The sequence below is a fragment of the Parastagonospora nodorum genome (genome assembly GCF_000146915.1).
Source record: "Parastagonospora nodorum SN15 chromosome Unknown scaffold_4, whole genome shotgun sequence".
Classification (NCBI taxonomy): domain Eukaryota; kingdom Fungi; phylum Ascomycota; class Dothideomycetes; order Pleosporales; family Phaeosphaeriaceae; genus Parastagonospora; species Parastagonospora nodorum.
In genome coordinates, this window is record NW_001884552.1 from 1,126,470 (window position 1) to 1,150,343 (window position 23,874).

The 23,874-nt window shown below is 46.1% G+C and overlaps 9 protein-coding genes across 9 annotated transcripts; 4 read left to right on the top strand and 5 right to left on the bottom strand.

Moving 5' to 3' along the window:
* Positions 1-205: 205 nt before the first annotated feature.
* Positions 206-733, bottom strand: SNOG_03107 (hypothetical protein; the record flags this gene model as incomplete). The annotated part of the gene is made up of 2 exons (XM_001793639.1): positions 206-598; positions 644-733. 2 exons carry the CDS (start codon positions 731-733, stop codon positions 206-208), a joined length of 483 nt encoding a protein of 160 aa, XP_001793691.1.
* Positions 734-3,033: 2,300 nt separating this feature from the next.
* SNOG_03108 (hypothetical protein) lies at positions 3,034-5,101 on the top strand (the record flags this gene model as incomplete). The annotated part of the gene is made up of 5 exons (XM_001793640.1): positions 3,034-3,216; positions 3,323-4,227; positions 4,277-4,754; positions 4,780-4,825; positions 4,917-5,101. The coding sequence occupies 5 exons, from the start codon at positions 3,034-3,036 to the stop codon at positions 5,099-5,101; spliced, it is 1,797 nt and encodes a 598-aa protein (XP_001793692.1).
* A 171-nt stretch (positions 5,102-5,272) lies between these two features.
* Positions 5,273-5,699, bottom strand: SNOG_03109 (hypothetical protein; the record flags this gene model as incomplete). The annotated part of the gene is made up of 3 exons (XM_001793641.1): positions 5,273-5,365; positions 5,393-5,465; positions 5,491-5,699. 3 exons carry the CDS (start codon positions 5,697-5,699, stop codon positions 5,273-5,275), a joined length of 375 nt encoding a protein of 124 aa, XP_001793693.1.
* A 1,936-nt stretch (positions 5,700-7,635) lies between these two features.
* Positions 7,636-8,712, bottom strand: SNOG_03110 (hypothetical protein; the record flags this gene model as incomplete). The annotated part of the gene is made up of 1 exon (XM_001793642.1): positions 7,636-8,712. The coding sequence occupies one exon, from the start codon at positions 8,710-8,712 to the stop codon at positions 7,636-7,638; it is 1,077 nt and encodes a 358-aa protein (XP_001793694.1).
* Positions 8,713-14,872: 6,160 nt separating this feature from the next.
* SNOG_03111 (hypothetical protein) lies at positions 14,873-15,956 on the top strand (the record flags this gene model as incomplete). Its single annotated transcript, XM_001793643.1, has 3 exons — positions 14,873-14,976; positions 15,236-15,806; positions 15,852-15,956. 3 exons carry the CDS (start codon positions 14,873-14,875, stop codon positions 15,954-15,956), a joined length of 780 nt encoding a protein of 259 aa, XP_001793695.1.
* A 57-nt stretch (positions 15,957-16,013) lies between these two features.
* Positions 16,014-17,316, bottom strand: SNOG_03112 (hypothetical protein; the record flags this gene model as incomplete). Its single annotated transcript, XM_001793644.1, has 1 exon — positions 16,014-17,316. One exon carries the CDS (start codon positions 17,314-17,316, stop codon positions 16,816-16,818), a length of 501 nt encoding a protein of 166 aa, XP_001793696.1. The 3' UTR covers positions 16,014-16,815.
* Positions 17,317-18,281: 965 nt separating this feature from the next.
* SNOG_03113 (hypothetical protein) lies at positions 18,282-19,335 on the top strand (the record flags this gene model as incomplete). Its single annotated transcript, XM_001793645.1, has 3 exons — positions 18,282-18,404; positions 18,464-18,754; positions 18,804-19,335. 3 exons carry the CDS (start codon positions 18,282-18,284, stop codon positions 19,272-19,274), a joined length of 885 nt encoding a protein of 294 aa, XP_001793697.1. The 3' UTR covers positions 19,275-19,335.
* Positions 19,336-19,582: 247 nt separating this feature from the next.
* Positions 19,583-20,012, top strand: SNOG_03114 (hypothetical protein; the record flags this gene model as incomplete). Its single annotated transcript, XM_001793646.1, has 3 exons — positions 19,583-19,750; positions 19,849-19,883; positions 19,934-20,012. 3 exons carry the CDS (start codon positions 19,583-19,585, stop codon positions 20,010-20,012), a joined length of 282 nt encoding a protein of 93 aa, XP_001793698.1.
* Positions 20,013-20,403: 391 nt separating this feature from the next.
* SNOG_03115 (hypothetical protein) lies at positions 20,404-22,422 on the bottom strand (the record flags this gene model as incomplete). The annotated part of the gene is made up of 3 exons (XM_001793647.1): positions 20,404-21,507; positions 21,556-22,246; positions 22,295-22,422. 3 exons carry the CDS (start codon positions 22,420-22,422, stop codon positions 20,404-20,406), a joined length of 1,923 nt encoding a protein of 640 aa, XP_001793699.1.
* Between the last annotated feature and the right edge of the window lie 1,452 nt (positions 22,423-23,874).

The following is a 23,874-nucleotide window of genomic DNA, read 5'->3' on the forward strand; positions in this document are numbered from 1 at the left end:
AGTGCGGATCCGACGGCACCCTCGTCATGTGCGACCACTGGTAGTTTCAACTTTCTTCACAATTATGATACTACTCTTAGCAGTTTGTCTTCGGTAAGGAATTCAAAGCTAGGTGAAATGCTCGTTGCGGCCATGTGTGTCTCCTTTAGCAGACTGGCCGCTCAATGCCCTCAAGGCTTGACCTGTCAAGTCGCACTCTCTAACCTCAGCGCTTCCTCTCGCGGTTCTCCTTTTCACTATCGTCGCCACACTCCTTCTCGTCTCGATTTCTCTCATCATTACCGGTGTGCTTCTGTGTAGGTCTTTCTTGGTCAACTTTCTCCTGTACAAGCATAGCCGGCAAGACTCCACTCGCGATGGGATCAAGATCAGATGGTGCGCACGTGGCTGGAGATGTGTATGGTCCTGTACTGTCTGATCCCGAGCTCAGTTGATCCGCCTTCTTCTCGGCCCATGCAATCGCTCCATCAAAGACCGTCTTCACGCCATGGACTACCTCTTCAACGACTTCCGCTGCGGAGTGTATACCGTCAGTTCTCTGTCCAAAGGGAGTTGACGCCTGCTTGGGTGTATTCGTAGGTTCTCCTGGTCCCTCTGACTGTAAAGTGTTAGTAGGATCAGAGAGGCCTGCGTGCTCACTGACAGTCTCTGTTTTCGAAGGAGCCCCGTCAAGTTGCGCTGTGTCGGCACTGGAATGTGGAGTTGTGGCAGCCTCGAGTGCGCTTGGCCTCATTGTTCGTCCGGCTATAGCCTCCAACGCTTCAGGCTTCATTAAAATTCCGTCGAAAGATGATATTGCAGCGTCAGCGATGATGCGAATCCGGAAGTTGAATATCCGTTCCGCGCTCACAGTTGTTACAGATCGCAAGCTTTGTCTCACGTTTGGTAGCTATTACTAGTGTTCTTGCCGAGCAGTTTGTACCTGCGTGTAACAAGAGACGTCATAGGTAAACAAACGAATATCGAAGCTACGATTATACGTGTCCTTCTTCAGGCTGTTTCCCGATCCTATTCAGCGACATTTAGTGCAGGCACCCGGACGCTCTCAAACATGTATCTGCTGCGCCACCGATACAGCTGTCATGTGCTGCTACAAGCAATATACTTTCATTGCGAACACGCTCGCCCTCACGTCTCATTGTAATATCCCAGACATGATTCTACCTGAGCATCGGTCCAAGGCATTGTCGCAACCAACCACAATCCCAACGTATCGATACTACCTGGATACGGTGCGAGCGTCGCAGCTGTACTGTGTACTCCTAATCCTCCACGATCACCAACCGGCTGAATTGCTCTTGTCAACAGGCTTCACCCGAATGGAAATGCGAACTCTGCAGCACTCGCGTCGCTGCTCAAATGCCGGAGCTCTGCTGACTTAGAAACACCAAGATATTATAGTCAGAGTGATGTTTCCACCGGTTATTTGCGGTAGCGAGACACTGTTCGCGCAACGAGGCTGGATCCGTTGCGATCTGCAACCACCCGGCAAGGTCGAAGACGAGCCAAATACTTTGGTGCGATGCGTGATTCGGGCCAAGTGGCTTGCGATGTAGATCTAAGGGTCTCGCACAATTTCAATGCTGAGGAAGCCACCTGATGCTTCGCCGGAGTTCCGTGGTCCTATTGAGCCTGCCTTAGATGCAAAACACAGCTAGACATTAGTTTGGCCATGCTCTGGTTGAGATCAGCCGACTCAGAATACGATCAAAACGATAAGCGGTGAATACCCGACATGTGCCACGATGCGCATCATCCAGTGTTCCCACACCAAGCACGTTCGATGCAGCCAGACTGCATGGCGCTCAATCCAACCACCAATCCGGCTACAGCTATGATTGGCTGCCAGGACTGCAACCGCACCCCATTCTTTCTTGCTTCCATCAACCTTCTATGACAGGGGAAACCCCTGCAGTTGATATGACCCGCGGCGAGGACGTGAGCAACCGCCAATCATAAAATACATCGGTCGCTCCACAGCTTGGCCGCAATATATATACACGCTGTCGGTGCTTCACTGACGCATTGTCAATTGTCAGAAGATACCGTCGATGCAGGTCCACTACCGCCGTACGCTGAACGCTCCTGACGCTGGACCCTTCGCACCATGGAGATGACCGTATCGTTGTTGCTGGCATTTTGGCTGATTTTAGCCTGTTACGTGCGGCTCGAATGTATGCAAGTGGCAGGTAGTCGAATCCACTGCCGCGCTATCCTGACGGACTTGCCGTGTTGCTCCTAAGTATTTGATCATTTCCAAATCCCAGAGCTCGTGCCTGCTGCGTGTTGTTCTGTAAGCAGATCAACTCTCCACGCACTATCGGTCTCTGGATGCTGCCGCCGCCGTAATAGGCCGTCAAAGTTGCCCCCAGCTGTTCCATACGTAGGATTGGAGGCAATTTGCTGACGGGTACGCGAAGGCGTCGTCAGAGTCACGAACCTGGCGACCTTGTCGACCATCCACTCGAGACCCCTGTAGCCCGCATCTGGCGCCTTTTTTAATTGTCTGGAGGCAGTGTGGAGTGCTTCAAGCCCCATGCCATCCCCGCATTCGCATCCTTCATCTCGCAAACGCGATGTGAGGACTTCGTGGAGCTAAGGGAGGCGACATTGTGGGCGCGATATATTCGATGCTAGTGTCCCCGTCGCCTGGTGAGCTCATCTTCCTCTACCCTGCGACGCCTGAGTCTACACCTTTCGCTGCCTCTACATAACCAACATCGCGTCGATATCGTGGCTGCACCACTGCACACGCCGCAAAGTTCGAGTGCAGCGTGCCCTGGCTGCTTTCTATCTGTCCACCAATCATGGCGGGCATTACGGCCTTCTCCAGAAGTTAGTCCCGTGTCAGCGGCAACCACCAATGGACAGTTCCCGCGAGACTCTTTCTGCCTTAATCTTTCCACTTTGCCGGACGCAGGCAATTTCATGCTCAAGTCTGCACTCAGATCTCCCCATCTTCTTGAATCGCCGAATGGCCTCTTCTCTCCTCGCGGCGGCTTGACCAATCCGTTCAAGAAACGACCCCGCAACATGTCTCAATCCTCGGGCACGGATCGTGAGATGTCGAGTGATCTTACCCCACCTGCACAATCGAACGGCACAGCACCAACAAGCAACGGTGCCAATGGCACTCACTCAGAACCACGCCCGTCGACGAAAAAGAGGCCAAGCACCGACACGATAGACTATCCGCGGCGACGCGCGACCATAGCTGTAAGCTCCTTCTTTGGGCAGTGATCTCCCACAGCCATGTCCTGACAGCTTCTAGTGCGAGATATGTCGATCGAGGAAGTCGCGTTGTGACGGTTCAAGGCCGAAGTGCAGGCTTTGCACAGAGCTGAACGCAGAATGCATCTACCGTGAGCCAGGCATCAAACTGGATGCAGGCGACAAGTTGATTCTGGAGCATCTTAACCGCATCGAGGGCCTCTTGCAAACAAGCATCACGAGTGGATTTTCCCTGTCCTCGCATTCGCCGGCTGTAAGCAACACCACGAGCGAGGATTTCCTGGCGCGAAGCTCCGGCACTATTCCCCACTTGGGCATGGTCCAGCCCATCAACGGCATCGGCACGTGGACTAACCATCCCTCGAACATCTCCACGATGCCGAAGACGCACAACACCGCGGCCTTGAATCTGCTCGCCTCGCCGATGATTCGGGAATTGGTGTCTCGTCAATACGATGCGAAGATCCTTCTCCAGCTAGAAATGACGCGGGAACCTGTTAGTTTTAGCAGCTCGCGAGGTCTCGATCTGTCGAACACGGGGACCTATGTCCAAGCGTACTTTGAAAGAGTGAACGTTTTCTATGCATGCGTTAATCCGTATACATGGAGCAATCATTACCAAACCGCGCTGGCGCATGGATTTCGTGACGGGCCCGAAAGCTGCATTGTTCTGCTGGTGTTGGCCCTTGGACATGCTGGTAGTACCGGAAGCATAACACAGCAAAACCCCGAGAAAGAGCCTCCAGGCCTAGCATACTTCGCTGCTGCATGGTCGCTTCTGCCTACTGTGATGACGAGGAACAATATGGTTGCAGCGCAGTGTCAAATCTTGGCCGCGGCATACTTGGTCTATCTAGTGCGACCAGTAGAAGCATGGAACGTGTTATCAGGCGCCAGCATGAAATTACAATTGCTGCTGAGTGCACCTGGAAGGGTATCTCCAGCGGAAGAGGAGCTGGGCAAACGTGTCTACTGGAATGCTGTCATGATCGAGAGGTAGGCTCAATCCACCCACGAGGAAACACGCGCTGACATTCTCATCTAGTGACCTATTGGCCGAGCTCGATCTTCCACACTCGGGTATTGCACAATTCGAAGAAGGCTTCTCATTACCAACCGGTTTTGAAGACCTGGGAATGGAGGTAGTGGGCCGTGACGAGCTGTGGTATTTTCTTGCAGAGATTGCACTACGAAGATTGCTCAACCGAGTCAGCTCTATGCTCTACATTCGGACCACGCCGTATTCAAAGGGACCAGCTGCCACATCGGTAGCACAACTAGACCCACTGGTCGTTGAGCTTGACTATCAGCTGAACCAGTGGTATGCCGGACTGCCACAGGCAATGCAGTTCCCCCTAGACAGGGTCCCGTTACAAAATCCTGTGCAGACTGTCTTAAGACTACGGTACTTTGCCTGCCGCACGATTATATTCCGCCCATACGTACTCCTTGTCCTACAAGACGAGACCCTGGCCCTCGACTCCAGTGTGCAAGACAACTGCCACAAATGCTTGGAGGCATGCGTACGTCAACTGGAATACATAACAGCGCATCATGCAGGACATCTCCCTTACCTGTTCCAAGGTGCTCTGTCGTAAGTCTGTTCACCAGATAAAAGTGTCGTAGCTAACCATCTCCTAGTATAATCTCTCAAACTTTGCTCATAATGGGCGCAACCATGACAGCATCGCTGTCGCAACTGCTTCCACCACCATCTACAATGGACGACATCATCAACAACGTCGTTCTCGAGATGGAACGATACGCCCACCTCGCACCAAGCCTGCGTCTTTCGGCCGAGATAATTCGAGAGGCCGAGGGAAAGCGCCAGATGTGGCTACGCACAGCTGGACTGAAGTTTGAACCATGATTACATGGCCACTTTGAACCTTTCGCAACAGTTGCTTGAGCGCGATGGAAGATGCCCAACAACAACGAGTATGCTGGAACGCTTCTGAAAACTCTCTCTGAGCGTATCGCGCGAGCAGACCTGAATTGCCAGTGATCACTACCGGCTCCGGCGCACATCAGACGCCATCATTTACGCAATGTAAGCGGCGACTCGGTCAACCTCACAGTTGGGGTTGGCGCACAGACCTGTCCCCATCATGCTGCATCGCAGCGTCTCTGAAGTCTGGCTAAGATCAGCCATGTGACTTACCAAGACAACGTCGACCGAGATTCTGGACGCAGGATGCAGAGACTTGCTGTTTTCTGCCACCAAGCCAAGCACACTACGCGGTTGGCAATCTTGCTTACAGAGTGGGAACATCACCAGGATTAACCGGATAATCCTGCCATTTATCGTACCCTTGTATGTATTCTCTTGGCTCCAGCTTAGCTCCACGGGAGGACCAGAACAGCACTTCTTCTTGGATCGCGATGAAATCGACTGAACGTTGGTGCGATGCCGATTGGACGAGATTGTCTTGTGAGTCTACTCTTATGTGGTCTGCACCAAACACCATTTGAGCCTCTCGATGATATCCGAACAACTATGGGGCGAAGAACAATATTTTGGTACTTGGTCGAAGCGTTACGAGCGGTACGGGACGTTTTATGGATCGTCGTCCCCATGCGATGCTGGTACATCGTCCCGTGACGATCCACAGCCACACTGAGGCGATCATGATACCAAAGACTTAGATATAGAGGATAGTAAGCTCGTCACACCATATCCTCACCTATTCATTGACTAGATTTGATATTTTGTTCTCGGGTTCCACATACACATTACGCTGAAGAGGCACACGCCGGCATTGCAGCAATAAGCGCGCAAGGGCGGCTCCACGTAATATAAATCCGATATTAATGATGTCTGAAGGCCCGATAGCGGTCATGCACCCCACAGGTTCAGACTTCACCCGTATTTGTCCCGAATCCTGATACTCTTCTAGAATGTTTCAAATTTCGGACTTCTGCCTCTAGAAGCGCTGGTATGAGATGTTGGCGGAGAGATTTTCGAGAAGGTTTATATATGCGCCGCTGGTGCGAGATGAAGCCATGGAACGTGAAACGATGAGATTTATGATCTTGCCAAATACCTACATACACCCGTGTGACAAGACTAGATAATTTACAATGCTTTCTGGAATGAGTCAAATCACAGCATTGTAAACTTTCAATACTGTCTGTGAGCGTGTCTCCCAAACTACCCTATTTCGCCAATGAACAGTGCCTGTGTGATAGACGTCAATACCTGCATGGCACAAGTCAGCCCTCCGCTGACGAGCAGCTGCATCCCGCATCCTTCATTTGCCAATGCTTTAGCGCCACCGATGAGGCAGCGTGACGCCTTCTATCACATCTTTTCGAAGCCTCGTCGAGGACCAAGTGGTGGACCCCGCCATCACGGATGCACTGCGCGGACAGCCGTCACCAGGAGCGCCATCACATTGACACGACAACAAAAATCGCGACAAGTCGACCCGGAGAGCAGATAGCCCGGGCTCCATTACTGCGGGGTCATTGGCACAGCCGCTTGAACGGTGCAGTATCTGCGCGCATGATCATGACTCGCTAGGAGGCGCTGAAAATGGAATATTACACAGCATATCGCACGCTCAGCGACACCGCGAGTAGGTTGCATGTCAACACGAAACAGAAGCGATGTTCGGCAGTTCTCTAGATTCCCAGGTCTGGGTAAGGGTCGCACGAGCATGCTCCAGGGCTATCACCCTTGATAAATCACTGCACCCGGTAGGTCTGGGGTGGAATGAGTTAGCGCTTAAGACAGCGATTTAATACATGGGATGGAGGTTTGGAAGGGCTTCTAGAAAGATCATGCATACTAGCGGTAGTGGAGATGAGCTGACCAGATTCTGGTTAGCGAGCTGCAGCTGCACCAAGTCACATGGCTTGAAGGATGCAGAGGCGGGACTTGGTATACTAGCGCCAGGCCTATGCTGCCTGCGGACTGAAATTTGAGGTCGGCGACCCAGAGTTGAGTCGTGACTGCGTCCAAAGATGGCTGCGAGCTTATACACAAGCACGGAAGACACCTACATCCAGCGTAGGGTCGCTTTGATAGACTTGCGTTTGTAGCAGACTTATTAGGTTGATCCATTCATGATGTAATGCTACGTTGGATCTTTACTCTGCATTGGTGGGACTGGCTGCTTCAACTGACAACTCAATGGTTCCATGCTCATTACGTCGGTTGGCTGCCTTTGTGCAATGACAGAGTCCACTAATCTTTTCTTTGAAACGTTGACCGGGCGGGAATAACCGCCACTATGTGGCTGTAGTTGTCCTTCCGTGCCGACATCATTGCGCCGCTGCAGGTACCCGCGTACAATGCTCCAGAAGACAGACCGGGAACAACCTCGTTCGTACTCCAGACATAACGCCATGCATGGGGAGAACGGACCTCGTAGCCGGGCGAAACAGAGGTAAGCGTTTCCGCTACTTGTATCTTGACACCACCTTCCTACGTTTCTCGAAAGCATCACCAGCCGCAGATCCTGAGCCTCGGGGTCCATCGCCTACAGGTCGCTTCCTACTCTTGTCCAATGATCCCAACTTCCCACCCTTCTTTTGCGTGAGTCGCTCGATGCGGTCAATGCCAGCGCCCAAGCTTCGCCACTCCTCTCCACCAAATCCACCGTCCTGGCCGCGACCCCGCTTCTTAGCCTGTTCCTTCTTGCTGATGGGTGCCAGACGCGTGAAGTTTGATTCTTCATACTCTCGCCTCTCGTTCTCTTCGCGTCGCTCCTTTTCGGACTTCGTATGACGGCCTCCATCGACAATGGTGCTTCCAATACTTGGCTCGGCCATGGGCGCCGAAGAGAGTTCGGTTGCGATAAACTCATCCAAAGTGGCAGATTTTCCTGGTCTTCGCTCGCGCCTTGCTTCACGACTTTCGGTCGTTGGCATAGCCATTGGGGTGATCTTGGGCGGCCTGTAAATGCCGTCTTTTGCCGAGTCCCTGGCCTTTTCCTCCTTGACGTCCGCTTTTGACTTGGCCATTTGGGGGCCTCTTGGTCCGTAAGCCATCTCATCTTCGTCCTCTTCGGTTTGGTCAGAACCGGCAGATTCCGCATCGCTGGCATCTGAGTCTGCGTTTGAATGATCCTTGGTTTTCCTCGTCTTGGATTTGGCCACTGAGTGAGATGTACGTCGAGCAGCATCATCGGCAGTTCGGATAATTTTGTCGATGTTGTACTTTAGACGGTTTTCAAGCGGTCGCACGCCCTTTTCCAGATACACTCGTAGCTCAACTAACTTCTGTACTACTTCGTCGTGTGGATGCAGAGTCAATTCGGTCGGTGCGCCAGCACTGTTGGAACGAGCTCTGAGTTTGAGCAGTATTAAGAACACCAAATTCTGGAGGTACGACAGAAGCAGTTCGTTCTTAACATCGAGCAGCGAGATGCCTTCCTTTGGCGGTGAAATATCATCTGACGGCAAGGCCTCGGTCGCAGATTGAATGGAGGTTACAAGTGTCGCCAGTAGCGCCTCCAAAGAGTTGTCGACAGCCATCGGTTCGTTGTGTTGTTGTTGATTCTGCGTCGCTGTCGTCGAAGAGCGAGTGCAAGAAATTTATTTGAGCCGACGATTTCCCGTCCTGGCCGCTAAGCCAACTTGGGAATAGCCTGCACGCCAACTCTCATCTCTATACGCTCTTCATAGCAACTTCGCATCAGCTTCGCCATTTGCGCCCTTGTTCAGCAATAGATCAACTAATATATCACGGCCCACATATGTATTGATAGTGTTTGGCATGCAGGATCGTCTTTCAAAGCTGATAGTAGGCGCTCCTAGGCTACAATCGCGAGAAGAAAATGAAGCATGAAGGCCTGGTCCTCCCTAGTCAATAACTATATTCCCATAGTGGGAGGAACTCTTCAGTGTCTTCGTTTTTGTAAGAATAATTCCGGTAAGTCTGCTACCGCATGCGCAATGGCCACTGTCCTTGATTTTCAGCTCTTTCTAGAACTGTTATCCTTGTTGGAAGGTGCCCTCTCTCAGCACTTACTGCGCCATGAGATAGAGGAGCGGCGCCGGTGGTATTTGTTTGCTGCCTAATTAGGCCTAGTGTATTCCTATATAGCCTAAGATCTCTTAGAACTTATTAATATACTTATTACTTAACTTTTATATTTTAATAAGTTATAAGCTTAAGCTATTCTGCTGCGCTATATATATCTTATAATAGCTCTTACTTATTATTTTAATTACTTTACTATACTACTTTCTAGTAATACGCACTATATCTATTCTGCCTATTACTGCATAAAATAAGATAACTGCTATTATACTTTATAGCTATATAATATTACTTAAAGCTACTACGTTACCTATACGCTTTATATTTCTACTATTATAATATTATTAAGCTTCTTATTTAAGCTTAACTTAAGCTTACTATCTAAACTCTCTATATATAATAATAACTATATAGAATAGCGCTTAGCGTAGACTATAGCTTTTAGATATGCTAATCTCTAGACTCTTATATCTAGTAAACGCACTAAGCCTACTACTACTGCTAGCGCTACTAGCATAAATAATAAAGATAGCTTATTTAATAAGTAAAAAGCTAATAATAATAAGATAATAGTTATGCTCTTATTCTTAGTATATAATAACCTTACTATATTAGTAACTTTCTGCAAAACTACTTCTAAAATATAGAAGTACTTTAGAAGCTACTTTAACTAAGATACTAGTAATATATTAATTCTTCTCTTTAAGTTATTAATAAACTTAAGATATACTAATAAAGATAACTTATAACTATACCTTAATAAGTTCTACTAATAGTAGATATAAATATTAAAGCGCTGCGCTAGTTCTATTTAGACTATTATAAAGATAATAAAAGTAATATTTAAGTTAGATAAAGTTAAGAGTTTTTTCTTTCTTATAACGTTACTAGATATAATAGACTATATTATTAATAACTTAAGTTCTTATAATATTACTAAGTTTATAGATATTAAGCTTAAGATTCTTAATATCTTAGAGAAGTACTCTTTTAATACTACTAATATATTAACTATTTATACTGCCTAATAAACTACTACGCGCGCTAGCTAATTATCTAGTAGCGTACTACTAAAGCTAGCTATTCTAGCTAAATATATATAGTGCAGAAAATATAATCTTATATTTATAAGATATATATATATTAACTATAATAAGCTCTATAAATATAAGAAGTAATAGTAGAAGAATATGCTAATAACTAAAAGATATAGTAATAAAGATTCTAGAAAGTAGTATAAAAGTAATAATACCTTAGCTAATGCTAAAGGCAATAACTCTAATCTTAATAATAGTAGAACTAAAGTCTATAGCTTTTCTGCTATCTGCATAATAGTTAGCGTATCTATTAACTTAACTAATTTCTCTCTAAGAATAAAGTTATAGTTAATACAGACTATATCTATTAATAAGAATAGAAAGCATATGCGTAATCTTAATAATATAAGTGCTTATACTACTATCTAATAGCTCTTAGCAACTTCTATATTCTCTTTATCTCTAATCTAGCTACTTAATACTAGCGCTTTGCACTATATATTTAGCTATATAGATAATTTTATATCTTTATTACTAAAGTAAGGCACTATTACTATTACTAAGAGTATTAAGTTACTTATTAATAGAATAGAGATAGTCTAGTTACGCTATAGGTTATCTAATAGATCTACTAAGATTATAGAACTAACTAATATTCTTTATAGTAGTAAGCTCTTTAGTACTTACTTTTTCTTATAGAGATATATCTAATATAAAGGTTTTAAGCTTTATAGTAAGGTAAATAATATTTATCTTACACTTAATAGTATATATGCTTTATAGGCAAAGCATATTAATAGAGTTATCTAAATCTAACTTAATAATTCTACTATGCTAACTATCTAAGCTTTAGCATATTAAGCTAAAAAGACTTATTATACTGCTATATGCTATAACTTATTAAGTAGTAAATCTATGCTAACTAGTACTATATTAGCATATAGTAAATTCTACGCTTACTTAAGTTCTATAAATAATAATAATGCTACTAAAATAACTGCGTAGCTAACTTTACTAATAGCATAAGCTACTATCTACTTTATATTATATAAGAAGTTTTACTACTCTATTATATACCTAAATATCTTAAACTTTAGTAAAGTCTATAAGAATAGAGAACTTATATCTAAGAAACTTAAGAATTTTAAATATAAGATATATGCTCTTTTAAAGTCTATGCGCTACTATCTAATATAGTCTACGCTAGTCTCTAATTAAGTGCTTAAGCTATTTAAAGTTATCTACTTAGATCTTTTAAGTAAGTTTTTATAACTAAGTCTTAGAGGCGCCTGCTACTTTATATTCTTTATCTGCTAAAGTATATAATACTTCTAAATAAAGTTTCTTAAGCGTAAGTCTAAAGCTCTATAAGCTATCTATAACTTTATTATATTTACTAATATATAGTTTAACATATAAATTAGTCTAGTAAATATTATAGTCTTTATAGTTAAGCGCTTTAAGTTAGATAATAGAGAAGAATACCTTACTATAGCATCTAACCTTTAGCATATAGAAATTATCTATAATACTATACTACTATATTACTATAAGCTTAACAGCTTACCTAAATATTAGAATTAGACTATTATATAGATATTCTGCGCTATAATTTACTCTAATTTCTTACTCTTTTTCTAAGCTAAAGCAGTATAAATAAGTATCTTTATTAAGAATATTTTACTTTATTTAGCTAATAAGCTTAGGCATATACTATATAAGATACTGCATAGCGCTAAGCTATTAATTAAGTATCTATATTCTTTTAGCATTAAGATATATATCTATATACTAGTTAAAGCTTATACTGCTAGCGCTAAGCTTCTTTATTATATAGAAGAAAGCATATTTATAGAGTATAGTTATAATACTAAAACTTTCTACGTCTATATTCTATCTAGACACGTTATTATAGAATTCTAGAATATACAGTTCTAGTTTTTTTAATAATATTAAGCTATGCTATATTTCTAACTATTAGCAGAAAATAACATTTCTATCTCTAATCTATATTAAATATCTAAAGATTAACGCTTTATAATTAAAACTTATAAACTATTAGAGAATAATTTTTAGATACTATATATATTGCTAACTCTGCTTACTATAATAAGGTCTTAAACTAGCTAACTTAAGTTAGGTATACCTTTAGACTTTATATTATTATAGAATATGCTACTAATATAGTCTATAGAGCATAATCTATAGAGAAACTAGCCTTAATTATTATAATCTTTGCTACTATTATCTATTACTAGCGCTAGAAGATGCACTATTAGACTAAGTAAGAACTAATTATTCTAACCTAAGACTACTAAGCTAATAGCGCTACTTACTATTATAATCTAGTCTAGCTATATCTCTAAACTATTATAAAAGCTATAGAATAAATATATATCTACTATTTAGATATCTACACTAGATAAAGAAGAGATAGCAGAAGCTTATGCTTATATAATAAAAGTAGATATTAATATAGAGATTCTGCGTATCTTTATAGAAGCTACTAGTACTACTAATATATTACTTTAGATACTACTTATTAAATAGGAAATCTAAGCATATATTAATAATAGTATATAGAAAGTTATCTATAACTTGCTTCTGCGCTATTTACTTATAAGCTTATACTAAGTCTTTAATATTAAATATAATAAATAAGAGAAAGTTATTAAGTAAAAGGCTTAACTTATAGCATAAAGCTTCTCTTAATACTCTAGTATTAACTATAATAATATCTACTTACTAGTAGTATAATATAATAGCCTACGCCTTATAATTATTACTACTCTTACTTAAGAATAGAATATATATTAAGTAGACTTTAATATAGCTTATCTAAATAGCGTACTAAAGTATACTATCTATAGCTAGCCTATGCTAGAAATTCTTACTAATAGTACTACTATTATCTGCATCTAATATATGCTCTATAGCCTAAAATAGTTAGAATATAAATAGTATATAATACTATCTAAATAGCTAAAAGAATAAGACTTTACTTAAGCTAGTTTTAATCTATACGTCTTTATATTTAATAATCTTATCTTAGGTATCTATATTAATAATATATTAATAGCTAGCACTATAAGAGCTATTAATACTATACTGCTAGCAACTAGTATATGCTTTAAGTTCTAAGATATAGATAAACTAAGGTTACTACTTAGCCTAGAGATTAAGTAATATATAGACTATATTTATCTATATTAACGAACCTATATTACTACTATTCTACGCTAGTATAGAATAGAGAAGTGTAACAGCTATTATATACCTCTAGACCTAAACTTATTTTCTTATTAATCTCTTAGTATAGATTCTATTAATCTAGAATAATAGAAGCTATACTAATTAATTATTAGATCTATTAGTTTTCTTGCTATTATTAGCTAGCTAGACTTATTATATATAGTTAGTATATTAGATTTATATAACTTAAACTCTTTAGATCTATATCTAAAGCTAGCTTACTAAACTCTTTAGTATATCTAAGTAACTTATAACTTAGATATCTAGCTTAGTTCTCTACTAGTCTATAGACTCTTTACGTAAAAGATAAGCTTTATTATATATACTAACGCATTATTTAGCTTAGATTCTAATAACTTTAAATCTTTCTTAGAGTTTATTCTAAAGATAAATTAGTTAATAGTTTTATAGTTTTTAAAGCGTTAGTCCTATATAGCTAGATCTACTTATAAGTTAGAATATATAGTAGCCTCTTACGCTGCTAGCTACTTAGTATAGGTATAATAAGCTATTAAGGAGCTTATTAGCAGCGCTAACTATTAACCTAGCAGCGTAGAATATCTATTATACTTACTTATAGTAGATAATAAGCTAGCCTTAGCTCTTATTTAGAACTATAGAATTAGTAACTACTTAAAATATATTAACGTTTACTACTACTTCGTTTATAAGAGATTTATTAAAGAGAACTACTAAATCTAGTATATTCTATTAGCTAATAACTTTATAGATATCTATACTAAGGTTACTTCTATATCTTAATACTAAAGAAGTTAAAAGAACTTATCTGCGCTAACGTTAAACAGATAAGCAGAACTTAAGTTCTCTCTATATTATTTATTTTATACTATTATTAATAAAGAGCTAGCATATTTAGTTACTGCTTATAGTTAGAAGAAACTATTAGAAAGTACTCTCTCTTAGCACTTACTACGCTATAAGATAGAGAAGTAGCGCTAGTAGTATTTATTTGCTGCCTAATTAGGCCCTAGTATATTCCTATATAGCCCTAAGATCCCTTAGAACTTATTAATACACTTGTTACTTAACTTTCATACTTCAACAATCCTTACACATCACTTCTACCAGCGCGACGGTATGCAGAGCTGCTCTTGCGCTATGACACGTCAAGTGCAGACGCATGCGTGTTCTTGGGGTAATTAATGTCGTCAAACGGAGTGAACAAAACTCCCATGTGCAGTCGTGGGGAATGTGAAGTGTTCTTTCTTGGTTTGCCTCGTGTCTGCTCTTGCCCAAACATCCTTGACCTGTTACCATCATCATCTCGTAGCCCTTCACTCCAGCCTACATACCTCACACCGCCCTTCACAATCACTCGCTTTGCGTAGTCCCACCACTTAAGATGATTTTGCAATCGTTCTTCACCTCGTTCTACTTCTGCTTCCTGTTTGTGACTGCACTTTTCGCACACGCCAGTTCGCATGAGAAGCCTTTCAGCTGCACCGGGTATATCACTCGCACTTCCTCGAAATGTATATGCTGACACTTACAGTGGTGCTATGTACTTCAACGCTCACCCAGCCGACGGACTGCTGTACCAGAACCCTAGTCTACTTCATGACATATATTGGTCTTCAAGCGCGTCACTACTCATCGTAACTGACATCCGGCAACCGTGGCAGCGATGGAAATCTCTCCCGATCACTCGAACGCGGCATCCAGGAATCGTATGCGCTCATGGCAAACTTGCGTGTCGACAATCCAGCTATGCAAGAGACAATGGTCCGGGGTTTGGTATCAATGAGCTGCACTCGTGGTCACTCGAAGGTATGCGCAATATCCAGATCATCTATCTCAGGCTTCCGGACTGCGCACCTTCTGGTCGTGGCTATGTCGCAACCAGGGGAGCGTCACTCAGCAAGCTGTACTACAAGGAGATCGACAGCATCACTGCAACTGACGGCAATGCGACATACACACTGAGAGACATAAAAGAACTCATTGCATTCATATCTACACGAAAGGAAGCCCAAAGTTATCCACTATACTCAATCACCCAAGCCAAGTTCTCGGATGCGCACTCAGCATCGTCCGATCATGCAGACCATATCGTCTCTGCGAAACTGGTTCGAGGCATTGTCACAGCAGAGAAGATCAAAGCTACCGTGAAATCGTCAGTTGGATCACCTGCTGCCAGCATGTTCTATTCTGATCACCATGCAGGTACGCCGCCAGTAATGTCCGGAGGTTCAAGGGCAAATATCGAACCCTTGCATCACGATTTCACAAAGAAATCTGCTGCCCTATTCAAGTATGCCGAGTACGACGATCACATGGTATGTCAGTAAAGTCTTCAATGGATTTCAATAACACGTGAACAGTGCCAAAGCCTCAAACACTGCAAGGAAAAGCATTTGGGGACATCGAATGACGATGATGCTCGCTATGCTGCGCAATATGTAGGACGCGAGTACAACGTCTTATAGTGCGTACCGCCAACGATAGCTCATCACTGCACTGGAGACGGGATGGAGGAACAGGCCAGATTTAACATCATGACATTCAGAATCGTCGCTACATTATACATATATGGCTGAGGGAAATTATACAAAGCTATTCAAACACGTCCAATCTTGCTAAGAATGTAGAACCAATCTTAATCTTTCCTCCAACCCTTTCTCCGCTGCTCATCCAAGGCACTCGGTAGCTCAACGTCTCCGTAGACGCTGTCGTTACGAGGAGCACTTACTCGACTGACCCTACTGACATTGGAACCTGTGGGACTACTCGCGCGCGACTGTCTATTCGATACAGACTCGGACGGAGTGATTGAATAAGCAGCCATCATGTCCTCAACAGAAACCTTCTCCATCGTTCGCCGCCTTGCCAGATGAGCTTGCAGCTCCGAGCCATCGTCGACCACTACCTGTGCAGGCAGAGATTTTCGAGGACCGGCAGTTCGTCGAAGACCAGCCCTGAAATCACCGCCAGGCATGGGCGAGGCTTGCATCGAGGGCATTTGACGTGGACTTGGGGAGCTGGGTTGGATTCCACCGCCTAGACGGGCAACAGGTGCTGCAGGTGTCTGAGGTGTGGCGGGTGAGCTCATTTCGAAATAAGTGGCTTTCTCTTTCTGAGAATCATGGATTGGCGCACGTCGACCCCCTATGGTGTAATGACCGATGGAGCCCGACTGCTGACCAGCTGGCTTACTGAAGTCAACAGGGGCTGCTGGCTTTTCGGCAGGTCGTGGTCTGGCCGTGCGAACGGGTGTGGCGGGTGGCGAAGGTAATTGTGTTGGGGTCTAGGGATGGGAGTTAGCAAAAGCATACAGCCGTCACGTGGTTAATGACTTGCCTTCTTCTCGAGAGTAACGTTCTGTTGTGACTCTCTGAGCGCTCTCGCTAGATCTTCTTGTTCCTGCTTCAGCCTGGCAGCCTCAGCGGCCTTGGCGGCCTCTCTTGACTGCTGCAGCGCGAGCTCGATATCTTTTTGCTCTTGTTCACGCTGTATCCTCGCGTACTCCTCAGCCGCATCTTTGAGGAATCTCTCTTCATGTGCTTTGGATGCTTTTCTCGCCTCCTCGGCCTCTGCCAACTTTTGCTGTTTCTCCCGCTCTTGATCTCGGCTGATAGCCTTCAACTCATCGATCTCGCGTTGACGGCGGCGACAATTGTTACAGAGGCCATTTCGATCCTCGGATTTGATGCTGACGCGGTTGCGGTTTGCAGGATTGTCGCGGTCGCAGGCTACGTCGGTCTTCTGGAAGTAAGGGCAGTCCTTTGAATCGACATGGTCTTCAGCTGCATGGCCACAGTCCAGGGTGTAGATTGTGTATTTGCACATTGCACAGGTCGGTGTGTTTGGTGAGTCTTTGAGTAACAGCGGTTTTGGCGAGTCCTTAAGTAAGAGTTGTGGAGAGAAGGTATTGCGCAGCGATAGGTCTGGAACATCCATAGCAATGAGGCTGTTACTTATCCCCACGCCACGTTGATGTCCACGACTGGTTGTGAATAAAGGCAGGGCTTGATGCCGTGCGTGTATGCCAGGCGCGAGTGACTCGGAGAAGCTGTGCCGACGTGGCCGGCTCCATGGAATCAGAGCTTCACTCGAGCGTGATCGCGTGCGTGTCACTCTGGGAACTTCGGGAATGGGGAAAACGGCAAGATTGGAGACTGTAGCCCCAGAAACTGTTGATAACGTGACGCCATTGGTTGAAGGACGTCTAAGGAACGGCCGGGTTGGCCTCCTTGACAAGGACGAAGATCGCTCTCTATCATCGGGGGAGTTTTTAAAACTGGACGGGTATCTCTCCAGTGTGGCGGCCCACATGGACCGCTTTAAATGCCAACTCATAGCATCAAAAGAGTGTAAGCTGACATCGATGCCCAAGCCAACGGTCGGGTGTAGTCGTCGCTCTAGTGTTGGGACATGTGTGGAAGTTTTAGTTGTCAAACTGCAGACCAGGATTTAACGAGGCGAAGTAGCGGTGTGGTCCTGCATGAGTCTCGAACCTATAGGAACCGCGAAGACTATTTACATCTGAAACTGCGCGCCATGAGAAATGCAAAATTGCAGCATCAACATTGGCTACTCTGGGCGCACTGGTTGAGGAATCTTGATCATGTGAGGAGTGGTAGGGAAGACGCTGCTTTGGACAGATCGTGAAGTCGCGTTTTGTGAGATGTGATACCGGCCCGCTCTGATTGGCCGGGATTTTGGTGCTTGGCGTTCGGGCGAGCTCATCGTTGACATCTTCCATCTACGCCATCGCCTCAGTCGGCAGCAGCAGCACCACCACCACCAGCACCATGGCCTCCAAACTGGTACCGTTTATGTTCAGGAGCGCCCCGCGGGCCTCGCGCCAGTTCCAGAGGGCTCAATGGCGGGCCTTCAGTGTATCGCGGCCTGCGCGTAGCGACTCGCTCAATGTGGTATGCACCACTTCGCCGCATGTTTCTTCAGCCAATTGCCATACTAACACAGCCTGCAGCACCGCGATACACCCGAGAACAATGCGAATATCCCCTTCGAGTTCACTGCGCAGAACAAGGAGCTCATCAAGGAGATTGTCTCCCGGTACCCGTCCCAGTACAAGAAGGCCGCCGTCATGCCGCTCCTCGATCTTGGCCAGCGCCAGCACGGCTTCACCAGCATCAGCGTCATGAACGAGGTCGCGCGGATACTCGAGATGCCCCCAATGCGTGTCTACGAGGTCGCCACCTTCTACACCATGTACAACCGGAATCCGACGGGCAAGTTCCACGTTCAGATCTGCACAACGGTACGTTCCAAAATCCACTATTAGTCGTGACGCTGGCTGACTTTTCTAGACGCCCTGCATGCTCCGCGACAGCGACGCCGTCATGAAGGCCTGCGAGGACACTCTTGGCATCCACCATGGCCAGACCACCAAGGACGGCCTGTTCACCATGACTGAAGTCGAGTGCCTCGGCGCATGCGCAAACGCACCCATGGTCCAGATCAACGACGACTACTACGAGGACCTGACCTACGAATCAACTGTGTCTCTTCTCAAGGCTCTGAGGCACGCTTCCGAAGCTACGGGTGCTAACTTGGGCGGAGCAGATGGCCTCAACACCAAGGGCAACAATGCTTCGCCGAACTCCGCTGGCGAGGACGCGATCAACAGGCAGGGACGATCCATCGAGGCTGGTAACCTGAAGATACCATCACCCGGACCATTGAGCGGAAGGAAGAGCTGCGAGCCAGCTGGTGGATTGACCTGTTTGACTGGCGAGCCATGGGGTAACGAGACCCTGCGCAAGGACGGCGAGCTGTAAAATGCTTATGTATATTTTCAATAAATTCAGAACGAGGTACATTGCGCCACGTTTTCTTCTGCATCCCACCATGCAAGCGTCGAAGCAGTAACGCGTTGTCACATTTACACATGCCCAAGCTTGCCGTGACTGCTTCGCGCGTTCGTTGAGTCACATTGAAGAGTATCTATGCTCGTGCTTGGTCTGTAATGTGACCTCCCCAAACGATGACAATGGTAGGAGTGTACTTATTTCATTTGCCTGTCCCTGTCCTACAACTCACACATTCCACCGTACGCTGTCACGAGTAAATCCACAATCACCACAACATGCACTTCTTCAAGGACCTCATTATCCTCTTCAACGTCCTGTTGATAGTCAGTGTCACGACTGCCGCCCTCACCAAGCTCAATGTAGTGGACACAGCGGCAAGCCCCAAAGTCCGCGCCAAATCCCTCTGTCGCATCTGCGCTGCCGAGGTCGTCACCTGCACGAGAGTAAGCCAAGCAAGCCCCCTGGGAGTGACATCTGTCTAACGAATAAGGGTGCAAAAGACAATCCAGCAAAATCCCCGCATGATTGCTGGGTAGCTCAGTGCCGGGAGAACCCCAAGATGTGTGGAGCGTGCGAGTACGTTGTTCTTCCTACATTGTATCTTTCTCGGATTAATACTTTGGAAGGTCATGCAAGGATCTGGGTATAGGGTCCCGTGCGCTGGGTGAGGAGATGGACTCGGTCACTGTCGATAAGGAAGGTTGATTGGCGCATTGTGGTGTATTGTGAGGCATGATTACTGGTCAGTAAGTCGTTGACCTCCTCTGATTCAAGCTGTATTGATTTTTAACAGATGCTTCCGATGGAGTGCGGCAATATCGGCCAGAGTCGGCTGGTCAGTGTAGGCAGCGAGGACAAATGTTGGTTATTCCCTTGGGACACAGCTCTTACGAGAATATGGATAGCATGAAATACATGCGTCAAAACACCTAACATCTCATTAAGCCGAGCCGTTACATTGCGGCATGATATCATACAATAGTGCTTCCGTCGACATTTCCAGTGTGCAACAGATTCCTTCTAGAAAAGCCAAACGTGTTAATTCTACATCTAAAAGAATTAGGACATAAGAGATGTTACAATTACATTACAATGCTCACAGCATCACAGCACCAACACCCACGCCAAACCCAATCACGCAAATCTGCCACCCCCACCGCACCGATGCTTCAACGCCGCGCATAGCAGCACCAGTGAACACCGGAGCTGCATTCTGTTCAAGCGCAGCTCCACTACTACGGTTGATGACCCCAGTTGATATGACCACCGTCGATGTCGGCGAGAGCGCGAACGGTGCTGACGCTGTTCCAACTGCCATGGATGTGTTGGAGCAAGGCTCTGACGACACATGTGCGAGTAGCGCCGAGGAATTGTGCTTAGGAGAGTCTTGGGGTATCGGGTATGGGGCTGCGGGTGGGCCTGTTACCACAGGGTAGTAGGGTGCCGCGAGGACGTGGCTGGATGCTGCGGCTTGGCTGGGTACTGCAGCGTGACTTGGAGCCATGATGGGGCTGGATGCCACGACGTGGGTTGGTGCCATTGGGTGGCCAGGCATCATAGCTGTCTTGGTCGCATTCCACTGCAACATTGCCGTGGGTCTCATCGGACTAACGTAGACAGTATTGTTGGTGCCGAGGGACATGGTGTTTACTGGTGCCGTGTGGTTTGCGCCGAGTCTTGGTACTGTCGGCTTAGGGGGCTTCGTCGCATCGACGCATTCTGTAACGAGCGGGAATACTTGCGTGAAGAGGTTGGCGTTGAGGTTTACGTCCCTGAAAGGTGGTGGGAGGAGGGGAATCTCCAAAGTGAAGCCTGCGTCAATGGTAATGGTGACATTTGCTTCCACGAGGGCGAGAGGTCCGAGAGCGATGATATCTCCTGTGTCGGGTGTTGGGATGTTAGGAGACAGCTGATCGGGCAGTGTGCTGTTACTCCTACCTCCACAGTTGGCAGCCGCGTTGGTGGAGAGCTTAGCGTCCAGACGAGGAAGATTCATCGACAAGGTGACTTCGGCTGTCAGTGTGTTGAAGAATTCAAAGCCAACTGGAATCGTGGGCACGAAGGCAAGACCAAGCTGGATGTCAATATCCGCAATATCTACATTGAAAGGAAGTGCGGTGAGCGTGGTATCCTGGAAGCCAGTAACGCCACTGCTACCAAGATCGGTGAGCTCGAGGCGGGCAACAGAGTTGTCGGGAATCTGTTCATATTAGCTTGCGCATGGAGTTGAAGGACGGAGCAAACGTACAGCAATATCGACACCATAGGTGATTTCGAACCCACCACCGATGCTGAAGTCTGCAGCAAGTCTCGGCTCGAAGACAGCACCCGCCTTTCCGATACCAGGGATGACGAAACCCAGCACGGGCAGCGCGAATAGAGCAATCTCAAAAGCTCCTGATGCTTTCGGTCGAGCGAACAGCTCGACGCGTGCTCCGACACCTACGGCTGCTAGTTCAACGAAACCACCAGTAATGAGGTTGGAAATTTCCTTTCCGTCATCACCACCTTCCAGGAAGTCTGGGATAAGGTCGATCTGACTTGCATCAATCTGGATAGCACCTTGCGAGAGAATGATTTGTCCGCGTGTCGAGCAGTTCTTGCAACCAATCTCAATGGGAAGTTGAGGGATGGGGACCGGGCTGATGTTTCCCAGACCAGCGAGGAAGCTCTCGAATGGGAAAGGAAAGTCGATGAGCTCTGACTTGAGGTCAAAAGTGCCCGTGTTGACGTTGTCTGGTGTATCTTCGGGAATGGCGACTCTGAATCTGTCTTGTCGCTTTCTGATCTTTGCAAAGTCGGAGTGGCGGCGGAACAGGTGATCTTCGGTACTGTGACCGAAGGAGATGTCGAACTTGTCGAATGCGTCTTGCCATGAGGCTTCGGTGACTGAGAGGTCGAGCGACTTGCCGTCTTCACTGAAGGAGACGTCGTTCACACTGGTTTTGTTAGCATGATATAGTGGCGCGAGCAATAGTTCAGCATACCTATAGACCGCACGTTCACCCTCGGTATTGCAGCTATCGTGCGAAGTGATGATCAGGCCGCCATCATCTCCGCGGCAGGAGAAGAATGCGTCCCGTGCCGAGACGGCGTCCACGAAACTCAGATGCATCTTTCCTTGCCCACATTGTACACCTCGTAGATGATGTTCTACTTCCTCCAAGTTCAAGACTGGCTTGTGCGAATTGACCTTGACTTGCGACGCAAAGGTCTGTACTCCTCTCCATCCGTTCTCCTCTGACGTTCGATTAGCAAGCCTTCTTACACCGAACTGAGTGACTAATACCTTCAACATACGCGACTTCCGCATCAAATCTCTTCATGATCCTCGTACTCCTCTTGTACAAGTCTGCCCGCTTCGTAGCCGCCCTCAACATACGATGCGCCTGCGGCGCAGTCGCCATAACGCCCTGGCCCAGCCATGCCGCCAAAAGAATCGCACATGCGTGCGGGAGGTTGATAAAATGCATATTAATGAAAGACTGCCTCCTGCTACTACCGTCTAAAGAGTGGCAAATCTTCAAGTTCTTGTACTCTAATTCCTTGGACCCGTACCGGAGCCTTGCCGTACCAGCCAAGCTATCACGGACCGAGATTTATTGTTTGAAGATATTGAAAGGATTGTGTAAAAGGGCCGAAGAGACTAAACTGGAGGAGCGAGATAGGAACAATGCCCGAAGAAATGGTAAAGATGGTGGACTAGGGAGATCTACACTCCCGGTTTATTTACACAGTTGATCATGTTCACTTACATCTTATCAACGCCGCACACCGCAAGCCAAAGTGCCTCAGCGCGACGCCATTCTCAAGTCCTTCGTAAGGCCCCCATACTATCCCGCTGCGCACGATGCAGAGTCACGGCCCAGTCTGCAGACACCTGCCTCAGGGGAAAGGGAGACTGCATATGGGGTCTACAATTGGCGTCTCAAACACACAAGTCGGGCTTCGCAAGGCTGATAAGCATCGTGGCCAAGTCGCACAGAATGACTCGAGGATTATGCAATTGGCCAACGAAAATACGGGTGCGGCGTGGGAATGTAGAAATTGAGGCGCTGAGACACGGAGTGCATTGGAAAGTAGACATGGTTCGTGCCTCAGGTTTGGGACTTTGGCGCTAGTGCAGGGTGGGGGCAGAGCAAGGGCTTTGGATGTCAGATGTGGGGGCGGACAGGTACACAGCCGGCATGCTTGAGCCTCGACTGCGAGTTTCGAGTCCGGAGGCGTACGGAGTACGGCGTGAGGATGTTTGTGCTGTTGGAAAGGTTTCAGTGGCACAGTGTGTGGAGGATTATGTGCCAGATTGCAGTATACAAAATTTTCAGCAGGCCGAAAGAAGCGTAGACATCAATATCCGTGATCTCTGAAGCTGTCAGTAATCCGGGATCAAATCTATAGCAGCGTTGCCATTATGAGAACATTGTTTTCTTTTCGCATAGTTGACGGCCTTCACACCACGTGCGTCTACCAGCAAGCCGAAACAAGACTGGGTCCGGCTATGGCGTATAGGGCGGGTATCTATACAGCCGGACAGGCTCGGTGGTATTATGGAGATCAAAGGGTCCAA